The sequence below is a fragment of the Salvelinus namaycush genome, chromosome 14 (assembly GCF_016432855.1).
Source record: "Salvelinus namaycush isolate Seneca chromosome 14, SaNama_1.0, whole genome shotgun sequence".
Classification (NCBI taxonomy): Eukaryota; Metazoa; Chordata; class Actinopteri; order Salmoniformes; family Salmonidae; genus Salvelinus; species Salvelinus namaycush.
The window spans coordinates 41,417,168-41,430,075 of NC_052320.1; the positions used below are offsets into that span (position 1 = coordinate 41,417,168).

At 41.1% G+C, this 12,908-nt stretch overlaps 1 protein-coding gene across 1 annotated transcript in view; it reads left to right on the forward strand.

The window, feature by feature from the left end:
- The window catches only part of slc12a5b (solute carrier family 12 member 5b), a 44,865-nt gene extending 35,460 nt beyond the window's left edge, over positions 1-9,405 (forward strand). The window contains exons 14-26 of the mRNA XM_039007498.1: positions 109-207; positions 588-707; positions 1,191-1,295; positions 4,312-4,480; positions 4,598-4,793; positions 4,905-5,074; positions 5,295-5,426; positions 5,548-5,655; positions 6,265-6,387; positions 8,408-8,589; positions 8,852-8,866; positions 8,976-9,109; positions 9,314-9,405. Coding sequence (XP_038863426.1) covers positions 109-207; positions 588-707; positions 1,191-1,295; positions 4,312-4,480; positions 4,598-4,793; positions 4,905-5,074; positions 5,295-5,426; positions 5,548-5,655; positions 6,265-6,387; positions 8,408-8,589; positions 8,852-8,866; positions 8,976-9,109; positions 9,314-9,405 — 1,645 coding nt within the window. The remainder of the gene's footprint in view (positions 1-108; positions 208-587; positions 708-1,190; positions 1,296-4,311; positions 4,481-4,597; positions 4,794-4,904; positions 5,075-5,294; positions 5,427-5,547; positions 5,656-6,264; positions 6,388-8,407; positions 8,590-8,851; positions 8,867-8,975; positions 9,110-9,313) is intronic.
- Positions 9,406-12,908: the final 3,503 nt, after the last annotated feature.

The following is a 12,908-nucleotide window of genomic DNA, read 5'->3' on the forward strand; positions in this document are numbered from 1 at the left end:
CCCACATCTAATATTAATTTTGCTTCACCTTAAACACACTGTGGAGATGGTTATGTCTTGGTAGCAAGTACAGCTGTTCTGACTGAGTTCTCATTTCTGTCTGTGTAGGTTCTTCTTGATGTGCTACATGTTTGTCAACCTGGCCTGTGCCCTGCAGACTCTACTGAGAACCCCCAACTGGAGGCCTCGCTTCAAGTTCTACCACTGGTGAATTGAACAACTCAACATAGCAGGCATAGCTCTAGATCTTAGCTGTGGGATCATCACCAAAGAGTGCTAATATTCCCAGGTGTGAAACAGTCTACTATAGCATTTATGTCTGGCACCGGATATCTGGCCAGGCCAAGTAGGTTTCTGTTAGGAAGCTGTTATTTACCTGAATAGTCTGCCAGAGACACTGTGGGAATCCGGAGCCTGTCTTAGCCTATATTAATCCTCTATTGGCAAGACCACAACAACAGCAGACAGAGAGACAAGATTTCCTGTCTCCAATCTCTGGCCATTATTATGATTAGTAAGTGGTGTGACTCTAGCAGCAACAAACAACAGACTGAGGATGTGACTTCCTGTTCTTCTGCCCCCCACAGGGCTCTCTCCTTCCTGGGCATGAGCTTGTGTCTGTCACTCATGTTCATCTGTTCCTGGTACTACGCCATTGTTGCCATGGTGATCGCTACCTGCATCTACAAATACATTGAGTTCGCTGGGTGAGTGAGCTTCCAGTCCTTGGACTACAAAGCAGAGAAAAATTGCAACTAAGAAATAATAAATCACTTCAAATGGGTTTTTCCCAGAGCCAAGACCCATAACAGACTTGGCTGAGTCTAGAGAGAAAAGTTGTCTTTCTCCGTTTTCTTAGCAAATTATCCTGATTCTGTTCAGAGGGTTATCAAGTTGTATTAACTTAGTCACACTGATTAATGTGGCTGCTTGAGAAAAACAGGGAGTCTATATTGATGTACCAGCACTTATGTTATTCTCACACATGGGCCATCCAAAAATAAATTTGAATGAAATATAAATCAAACTGGAGATTTTCAAATACAATGGTTAAACACTGTTGGGATGTCCTTATATTCATTAGTAACTCACACTCACAGGTTATTAAACCCACACACTTAGTATCAGTGAACATTTCAGTTCATTCATGGTCGTTCGAATCGAACTCTCTGCGTGGTGGTGTGTGACAGGGCGGAGAAGGAATGGGGAGATGGTATACGTGGCATCTCGCTCAGCGCTGCTCGCTTTGCCCTCATGAGGCTGGAGGAGGGACCGCCTCACACCAAGAACTGGAGGTCAGTGACTCACAGAGAGGCTAAATGCCATCTACTCACATCTATAAAATAGACTTCTATTATTGCACAAGCTTTATTCATCATCTGTACCATACTGAACTCAAGGGAAATGTACAGTTACAGTCAAACGTTTGGACACACCTACTCATTCAAGGGTTTTTTTTTTTTTTTTTACTATTTTCTACATTGTAGAATAAGAGTGAATACATCAAAACTATGAAGTAACACATATGGAATCATGTAGCAACCAAAAAAGCGTTGAACAAATCAAAATATATTTTATATTTGAGATTCTTCTAAGTAGCCACCCTTTGCCTTGATGCCAGCTTTGCACACTCTTGGCATTCTCTCAACCAGCTTCACCTGGAATGCTTTTCCAACAGTCTTGCCGGAGTTCTCACATATGCTGAGCACTTGTTGGCTGCTTTTCCTTCACTCTGCCATCCAACTCATCCCAAACCATCTCAGTTGGGTTGAGGTTGGGTGATTGTGGAGGAACAGTTATAAAACTGTACGGAGGATTCACATCATTCACGTTAAAAGAAACACAGAAAGTGCTTACGCACAAAAATATTCTGATTTATAACACATCCCACGCCGGTTTCCCTTTATAAACCACAATCAACTCGAAATTTGGTGCACGTGAGCGAGCGTCTTGTCCCACCCTTTTAACGCCCATAGTTGCCTATGAATAGTCAGTGAAACACCCCCAATTAATATTCCTCCATAATGACTGCATGACAAAAATGACAGCTAAAAAAAAAGAAATTTCACCCAGTGTGAAATAGAAGTTATTGTAGGGGAGGTTGAAGCAAGAAAAAAGATGTTGCTTGGTGGACACAGTGTGGGCATTACAAAAGCCAAAAAGGCGTTAGAGCGGCAGCATGTGGCAGGCGCTGTGAATGCTGCTGGCTCAGAAGGTCGGACCATCTCAGAAATAAAAAAAGACGTGGTCCTGACATAAAAGTGGAGGCCAAAAAGAGGCACCGTCAACGCTCTTAACGAGGTTTCCAAGGAGTTGAAGTGGGACAGGCAAGGCTTGGTTTCTGTGGGTGCTTCTCTGTGAAGCTGGGCCCACTACAGCACAGAGATCCAAGAGAACAGCTCTTGGTAATCAGAATCAAATCAAATGTATTTATATAGCCTTTCTTACATCAGCTGATATATCAAAGTGCTGTACAGAAACCCATTATAAAACCCCAAACAGCAAGCAATGCAGGTGTAGAAGCACGGCTCATACGCCACTTATCATCATTGGTCTCTGAAAATTCGCTCTCTCCAAATTCTTCCATTCGCCAAATCTTCCAACAGTGCCAAAGCAGCCATTGTGCATCATTACACATTGTAATTGCATGCCATTTTATACCCACCCATTTGATTGTCAAAGCTACCCAATTGCGTAACATCTTCAGGTGTGGTAATTACCCGATTGTAACTGACAATGACAGGACTGACAATGACATTATCACATTGACAGTTCTACGCAACGAACATGTAATAACGATATGCAGTTTGAAGTCGGAAGTTTACATACACCTTAGCCAAATACATTTAAACTCAGTTTTTTACAATTCAAGACATTTAATCCTAGTAAATATTCCCGGTCTTAGGTCAGTTAGGATCAACACTTTATTTTAAGAATGTGAAATGTCAGAATAATAGTAGACAGAATTATTAATTTCTGCTTTTATTTCTTTCATCACATTCCCAGTGGGTCAGAAGTTTACATACACTCAATTAGTATTTGGTAGCATTGCCTTTAAATTGTTTAACTTGGGTCAAACATTTCGGCTAGCCTTCCACAAGCTTCCCACAATAAGTTGGGTGAATTTTGGCCCATTCCTCCTGACAGAGATGGTGTAACTGAGTCAGGTTTGTAGGCCTCCTTGCTCGCACATGCTTTTTCAGTTCTGCCCACAAATGTTCTATAGGATTGAGGTCAGGACTTTGTGATGGCCACTCCAATACCTTGACTTTGTTGTCCTTAAGCCATTTTGCCACAACTTTGGGAGTAAGCTTGGGGTCATTGTCCATTTGGAAGACCCATTTGCAATGTCTTGAGATGTTGCTTCAATATATCCACATAGTTTTCCTCCCTCATGATGCCATCTATTTTGTGAAGTGCACCAGTCCCTCTTGCAGCAAAGCAACCCCACAACATGATGCTACCACCCCCGTGCTTCACGGTTGGGATGGTGTTCTTCGGCTTGCTAGCCTCCCCCTTTTTCCTCCAAACATAACAATGGTCATTATGGCCAAACAGTTCTATTTTTGTTTCATCAGACCAGAGGACATTTTGCCAAAAAGTATGATCTTTGTCCACACGTGCAGTTGCAATCTGTAGTCTGGCTTTTTTATGGCGGTTTTGGAGCAGTGGCTTCTTCCTTGCTGAGCGGCCTTTCAGGTTATGTCGATATAGGACTCGTTTTACTGTGGATATAGGTACTTTTGTACCCGTTTCCTCCAGCATCTTCACAAGGTCCTTTGCTGTTGTTCTGGGATTGATTTGCACTTTTTGCACCAAATTACATTCATCTCTAGGAGACAGAACGCGTCTGTTAAGAAGGAAAGAAATGCCACATATTAACTTGTAACAAAGAATACCAGGTAATTACCTAATGAAGCTGGTTGAGAGAATGTCAAGAATGTGAAAAGCTGTCATCAAGGCAAAGGGTGGCTACTTTGAAGAATCTCAAATATAAAATATATTTTGATTTGTTCAATACTTTTTTGCTTACTACATGATTCCATATGTGTTATATCATAGTTTTGATGTCTTCACTATTATTCTACATGGTAGAAAATATTACAAATAAACAAAAACCCTTGAATGAGTAGGTGTCTAAACTTTCGATTGGTACTGTATTTGTTTTGTAGGTAACACATGCATTTTCAAGTGTGTTCAAAAACAGACATTACATCAACAGGCCATGTCTATCCCATGTTTTCTGTCGGTTTCCAGCTTTAGTTACTTTCTCTGTAAGTCTGAATGTGATTTGATATTCCTCCTGGTTAGGCCTCAGATCATGGTCCTGGTGAGCGTGGATGCAGAACATAATGTAGAGCAGCCCCGTCTGCTGTCCCTGACCAATCAGCTGAAAGCAGGAAAAGGCCTGACCATTGTGGGCACCTCGGTGGTGGGCACATACCTCAACAACCATGCAGAGGCCCAGCAGGCAGACCAGGTCAGTATTGTCTGAGACAAACACACAGACACAGACACATACACTGATGAATCATTGATTAATAATTTATAACACCCTGGTCTCTGGCCCTGCCCCCTCTCCCACTGTGTGCTCCAGGTTCTGAGGAAGCTGATGGAGACCGAGAAGGTGAAGGGTTTCTCCCAGGTGGTGATCTCCTCCAACCTGAGGGACGGAACCTCCCACCTGATCCAGGTCGGGGGACTGGGAGGCTTGAAGCACAACACTGTGCTGGTCAGCTGGCCACGCACCTGGAAACAGGCTGAGGACAACCTGCGCTTCAGGAACTTCATTGGTGAGTTAAAGAAGTGGTCAGAGGAGAAGTTTTTCCATAGGCTAACTATGCTTTGGATGGTTTTGTGTGTTATCATCATTATATGCCAACTCCTGTTCAATCTATTTGAAGAGGTGGTTAGGGAGACGACTGCAGCCAGCATGGCCCTGCTGGTCCCTAAGAACATTGCGGCCTACCCGTCCAATGGAGAGCGCTTCACTGAAGGCCATATTGACGTGTGGTGGATCGTCCATGACGGAGGCATGCTGATGCTGCTGCCCTTCCTTCTGCGCCAGCACAAGGTGGGAACCAACGGCCCTATTTGGACCCCATTTGGGGATTTGGAGAGATAGCACATGCCACCTGGCACAGACGTCAATTCAACGTCTATTCCACGTTGTTTCAACTGAATTTCATTGCAATAACGTGGAAACAATGTTGATTCAACCAGTGTGTGCCCATTGGGATGTTTTTCAGTGTTGGTTATTGAGATATCAGTCGTAGACTTCCATGTGTTGACAGGTGTGGAGGAAGTGTAAGATGCGTATCTTCACCGTGGCCCAGATGGACGACAACAGCATCCAGATGAAGAAAGACCTGATCACCTTCCTGTATCACCTGCGTATCGATGCTGAGGTCGAGGTGGTGGAAATGGTGAGAGACAAAAACGAAAAACTATTATATGCTCTATAAATTGATTTATTGGTGAGAGAAATAGCATTTCAGTCGAATACTGTGCATGGATATGTGTTTTAACACCCATGTCCCTTTTTAGCATGACAGTGACATCTCGGCTTATACATATGAGAAGACTTTAGTGATGGAGCAGCGCTCACAGATCCTCAAACAGATGCACCTCACCAAAAACGAGATGGAGAGAGAGGTAAAGCCCTGACACATCCCATGTAATATGTACAGTATAACTCATACATAGGTAACTGAATATGATTTTATATGATCAGTGTAGTTGTTAGCGATCACCAAACAAAGCCCATAGTGTCCAAAAAAAGCTCCTAAGTAGTTTCTCTAACACCCTTCATTACCAGCCATCATCACTCACCCAATTTTAAATGCCAGCAACAGGGCAATGCAGCGTGTGAATGATTATAATTACTGAGCTGGTTTTAAAATGTAATCTGTGCGTCTGCACTTGCCCAGTTTGATCTGTCTCGTTAATCAAGAAAGCAGACTAAGCAACAATAACATATCAGGGAATCTAAGATACCCCGCGAGGATTTACAGAACAACCTGTGTGATCTTACAAAGAAGTCTTCATTCTATAATGTCATGCATTTCTAGAAAATCGACTTCAAATATGCATCAAATCTGCTTTGTGTTGAGCAAATTATAATATGTCAAGTGTTGACACATTTCTTTTATGTGATTTCCTGAAGTGTTGCAACAGCACCCTCATATCTCGACTCAAACGCTCATGTTTGAACTCATTGTATCTGTTAAAAGTTCAAATCCCTTGTTGCTTTGACTACCGCAGATCCAGAGCATCACTGATTCATCCCGTGGTTCTATCCGTCGTAAGAACCCGTCTAACCTGCGGTCTCAGCAGAGCAGTGAGGAGCCGGCTGGAGTCAGCGTGGTGGAGAAACCGGAGGAGGAGGTACAGCAGTGTCATCTTACCTAACTCACTGACAGTGGCGGTCGGTGCCGTTTAAGATTAGAGAAGATTATACTTTTTTTCATGAGCATGCCCTTGTTTCTATTGCAGCATATTGGATGACTGTCATTCATATTCCATTCTCCCAGTTCAATGTAACAGCGATAGGTTAAGGCTACTACACGATGCTCAAATTTTCCCTATCATAAGGTTGCTACAACCAAACCTACGAATGAAAGTTTGCAACTTAGGTGCACACAGGTCAAGAGAAACATTTGCCTGCTTCTAGCTGATCTATGGTGTAATAATTAGTCCAACAGTTGCAAACAAGAGTTTCTATTGGACTAATTCAGGCATGTTTATCCCCGTTTCGTTCCGTTTGCTTCCATTTAAGAAATGTTTTTAACAGAATCGGTGGAATGAATACACGCGTAAACACGTTTCACTTTCATATTAGCCACGTCGTGTTCCTTCTCGCATCTATGCACTCTCCTCCTCTCACCTTTTCCCTTTGCTTGTTGACTTCAATGCACAACACATCAGCTGTATGTGACCAGGTGAACAACCTTTCCAAGCCAAACCATATCCGCTACACACAGCCTAGATCGTTGTCACCATATTAGCTAAAGTAACGTTATAGTCAACATAGCTAATAGAACGAATGCATTAGTAAACCCGCTACAATCATGAAGCAATGTTACAGTTTACATTCAGTAAGAAGTTTAGCACTTACACCGGCGGGCCCCGGTGGCAAGAAATTAGTAAAACCAAAAGCTTACCTTGACTTGGAAGAGTTCCAGTGTTGTGTTGGATAGTCATAGCCAGCTAGCTAACATAACATCCCTCTCTTTGAGCAGAGTGTTTGAGTAGGCTAAACTAGCTAGTTGCATTTTGCTAGCTAGTTTAGCTATCATTTTGGAATAAATGAATTAGTTCCTAACTGTTCAACTATTTTCTTTCTCTATCTTTGAGTCAACTACTCACCACGTTTTCTGCACTGTACTGCTAGCTAGCTGTAGCTTATGCTTTCAGTTCTAGATTCATTCTCTGGTCCTTTGATTGGGTGGATTGGGTCAGTTCATGCTGCAAGAGCTCTGATAGGTTGGAGGACGTCCTACGGAAGTTGACATAATTACTGTATAAGTCTATGGTAGGGGTTGAGAACCAATGTACCCAGAGGAGGGCGGAAACTAGCTGACCTTCGTCTCTACACCATGGTGCTACCCTACAGAGTGCTGTTGATGCTAATGTAGACCTTCATTGCAAAACAGTGTGTTTTAATCAATTATTTAGTGATGTGAATAAATTTAGTATAGTTTTATCTAAAAAGTAATTTAAAAAATAAAGTTTTCCAATTTTTATTTGTATTAAATTCACTGAGGAGGATGGCCCTCCCCTTTCTCCTCTGAGGAGCTTCCACTGCTCTTTGATAACCCTTTGTAGTATAATTTAATAATATATGCCATTTAGCAGGCACTTTTATCCAAATCGACTTGCATCCATGCGTGGATACATTTTACATATGGGTGGTCCTGGGAATCAAACCTGCTATCCTGGTGTTGTAAGTGCCATGCTCAGCCAACTGAGGTGCAGAAGATGACTCTATCAGTCCTTCATTCTGCTGTTTAAACTTTCTTCTTATTTCACACCATCTTTCACATCCACTGCATTTTTCTTTGTTCTACAGTCTATCCTCTTTCTCATCTCTAGGCCTACTGCATTACCTAATCCTCTGTCCTCTGTCAAAATGCCAATTCTCTCACTTTGACATTGTCCTCCGGCGTGTAGCATTTTAAGGAGACCTTTTCCTCCGCAGCATAAAGAAGGGATATGACAGAGCAGCATCTTACATACTTGCTTTGCTATAAATGACCCAATTGTGCTTTCAACTCACTGCCTAGTGGCGGTCTGGTGTTTTTGATGTGTCACCCCAACCGACAGATGTCTCTTTCTTTCCTTCACCCTCTCACGTTGTCGTGCGGTTCCCTCCTCTTAGTCTGTGGCTGTCTCCCGCCCTAAACAGGTGCAGCTGATCCACAATAAGAACGCTACCCCCACCAGCCCCACGTCTCCCATCACGCCTGCAGGGGGAGTTGCCACCCCCGGGTCGGAGGTGCAGATGACCTGGACAGACAAGGCTGAGCACCAGGCCGCGGCAGCCCACCCAGAGCAGGGCGGGGTCAAAGACATCTTCAACATGAAGCCGTGAGTCTGCTTTCACTTTCACTTTCAATCACATCGTGTCCAAAGGCTTATGTGGACATCAGCTACTTCCAAAGTAAACAGAAGATAAGGAGAAAGTATGTATACGTTGTTGCTGTTGGGGAGTGGCAGTGGTTTAAAAGCTAGTTTCAGGAGTAATGGCCCAAAAGTTTGAAAGGCTTTTGCACAGCACAACTTCTCAATGTATCTTCAGTATTGTAAAGAGTCATCTTTGCATTGTCATTCTCTTCTTACCATGCTGCAGGGAGTGGGAGAGCCTGTAAGTATTACATTGTCATGAGGTTTACATTTCTTTCATGCAAAAATAGCAGTAATGACTCAACATCCACCCTGTACTGTATTTCTTCCTCACCTGTCTGTCCCATTAGGAACCAGTCCAACGTGAGGCGCATGCACACAGCTCTGAGGCTCAACGAGGTCATCATGAAGAAGTCCAAGGATGCCAAACTGGTTCTGCTGAACATGCCCGGACCACCCAAGAACCGCATGGGAGAGGAAAACTGTATCCTATCACTTCTTTGGCATGATGTATCATATTATTGCCTACTGTATTATATGATATTATATTATAACATTATGTGGCTTATACTGTCATTTAAGTAAGTGAAACCAAAGAGCTATACAAGATAGCAAATAGCTTTCATGAATAGGCTATGAACGCCAGTTGTGAAAACGTGCATATTCCTTAACTCTAATCATCTGTCAGATATGGAGTTCCTCGAGGTCCTCACCGAGGGTCTCAACCGGGTCCTCCTAGTACGTGGGGGTGGACGTGAGGTCATCACCATCTACTCCTGAGAAAACAACCTCAAATCAAAACATCAACCCCACCACCCACTCACCTAGCATCTTAATGGTTTATGGCCCCTGCTTCTATTCCCTCTACACTTTTACTCCCGTCACATCCCTCACATCCCACTAACACCCCTCCCCAGACACACACACACACACACACACACACACACACACACACACACACACACACACACACACACACACACACACACACACACACACACACACACACACACACACACACACACACACACACACACACACACACACTCATAACATATCAGCTCACTTTGCACCATGTAGTTAGCCCCCTAAAGGCACTGGCTGAATTCTCATTTACTATCAGTCACCCCCACCAGCATTATGGCTGCTCCTCCCATCATCTAGAAAGCTGTGGCATCAACCTGTTTAGGTTATTTTATGGCTATCAGATCACTAGATTCCAAATGGCACATGAGTTTCTTCTTATGCTGAGGAGTGAACATATCCCAAAGACAAATTATTCCCCAAACTTCAAGTAATTTCTGTTTGGTAGACCCACGGTTTTTGTTCTGTTTGTCCTTGTGTTTTATTTGACCTGTCTGTCAATATTGTTGCTTTTCTTCTTCTTTTTGTAGGGATGTGGGTTACTTGCAAGAGAGGGATTGATATCTTCTCATTGCTGGTCTATTTGATTTTGCACTTTGATTTATTCATCTGTTCATGTATTTAGAGGATACACTTCATATCTTTTTCTCTCTTTGTTGTTGCACATTAGTTTATTTTAAATGTAATGTACGACATGATGTGTTGAGGGAAGGGGATGGGTTGAGAATTCATCAATCACCATCAACATGTCTTCCTATGGATTTTCACCTCGGGGACAAGGTCAGTTGACGAATCGTGAGCAGCAGCACAGTCTATATCAATTTGAAGGAAGGATAACTGCATGCATAGGCACAGCACACAGTGACGTGTGGAGGAGACAGGCAAACTGCTACTAGGACGCTGTTGTCAGGGTTGAGGTCAACTTCATACCAGTCCGTTCACAGACGGGAGTTGAAATGTAATCGATTAATCGAATGAATTACATTTCTCACTGAACTCACTGAATACTGATGGTTGGTGTTGTTTACCGTAAATAGTGTGCTTTGTCCTATCATTTAATACATACTGTTACCAGCTGCACCTGATGCTCCTCCTGATCAGTGACTAGTGCTGACACGACTTTTAGGTGGCATAAACTATTGTTATTACAGTTATACAACTGTAAGGAGAAACCCTGAAAATGTATTGATATAAAGTAGATGTCAAGAAACTACTGTGTTACAATCTAAAACAAAAGTCCATGTGTTTGAAACTATAATACCAAATGGCAACAATTTGAATATATTACCATGTAGTCTACATTAGAAAATGTAAATTTCTCATTTAGAGACACTCATAAATATATAATGTTTGTGATACACTGATATATTTGAGTAAATACCTCTGTTTTTCTTTATCATCATTTGGTTTACACTAATTCCAGTCTAGAAATGTGAATTCTACAATTCTTGCCAAATACAAATATACAAATTGTGCCATAGGACAATAAATAACTTTTTGATACAAACCTCTTTTTAGTACAAAGGCAAAACGATGTAGAGAATGGACAAACTATGCTTTAGATGGAAATTAGCAGTGAAATTACAACTGGTTTGAATTGATAGTTTTGAACCCATCCGAAATCTTCACAACCTTGGACTAGAATGGGAAGAAACCATTTATTTTCAGTGTGGCACACCTATTTATTTGCTAAATAGAATATGACTGTGAATCCCTATGTTCTGCATATTTACAAAGGTATGTCTAAAGAATCAACCCTGGAATAATACATTAATCATATTAATTATTTTTGTAAACAAATATTATACAGATATATGTACATACAGGTAGACCTCATATTTGCAAAGATTTAACATGTTAGTTTCTGTGCACTGGATGGCACTGTTGAACACGTGATAGAAACATAGGATATATGATATACATTTGTATGATATTGTTTTCAGAAGAAAATTATTGAATTAAATTTACTGAATAGTTTACGTAAAAACAATATATTTTGTGTGTGATGTACACTGTATTCTGTGAAGGATATTCTTTATCTAACATATTATGACATATTATAGATGTTCAAAAAATTTTAAAGCTGCTATTCTGATTGATGTGTATATATTGAACCAAAAACAAAAATGTAAAGAAATCTATAAATCAGATTGGGGACTAGGAAGGGTATACAGGGTTCGAGTTACTTGGGTAGCAAGGCAGGGATGTTTGACACTAGTCAGTGGTTTTCAACACTGTCCTTGAGGTTCAACAGTCAGCTACAGTTTGCTCCAGCAAATCCCATAGTTCATGAAGTTATTGACCTGGACATGACACTGTTTTCTTTGTGAAAAAATATGAAAGAATTTATAGCTGACGTTAGTCAATCAACATCTCCACTGAGCATTGTTTAGTTGGAGAAAATGTAGATTCAAGCCACAAAACGATATTTTGAACTTGAAATTGAAGGGCAGGTCTAAGGGCAGATGAAAATATATACAATCCTTCATGGAGTTTATTTGAGATATTATTAAATATTCAGTTGTTACCCAAATATACTTCAACGTATGCTGAAATCAGTGAGGGGACAGACCTATTTAGGTGTTTGACAGGTCCCATAGATACCAGTAAGACACTCCGGATTTGTTGACAGCTCTAAGCTGAGGGAGAGGTGATGAGGTCTGGGGTTAGATAGTGGTAGATAGTTATCCTCAGTCAGCACACTTTTTAAGTGGCACACAAATACTACAGAAAAAAAACAAAATAATATAATCTTGGAAATATTTAACTATACAATCTATAATAGTATTGAAGTAAAATATAAATACTATAACGTATATACAGTAACTGGACATATGAATATGATATGACTTGTTTAAAAGTTGATGGTTGAAAACAATGTATTTATTTATATTCCTGTTGGCATGGTGTTTGTAACAGTAGTTTCATATGGTATCCTTTTAGACAGGAGTTGGTTAGTTGTCATGGAGGACAAGACACTTAGCACACAGTTGTGTCACTTTTCTTCTCACTCAACAGTTTTTTTTTTTCGGATAAATGAATGCATGAAGAAAATTGTCCAAAGTTTATCTTTTGAGTTCAAAATAGGTAGTTGATATGTCTCAGATATCCCAGACCTAGGGCAAGAGCTGGAACATTGTTTACATTGTGGGAGGCAACCTGTCTGCCTAGGGAAACTAGTAATTGAGTCAATATGTTTGGCCTCAGTCATCATTTAACTACAGAAAACATGAAAAGATATGGAGATTTGGAACTGTGGAATACGATTTGAGTGTTAAATCTCTGGTATATATGCAATACAAACCTACTGTAAACCTAAAACACAAGACATTTCTTGGACATACACTGCCGTTAAAAAGTTTGGGGTCACTAAGAAATGTCTGTTTTTGAAGGAAATGCAATTTTTTTTGTCCATTAAA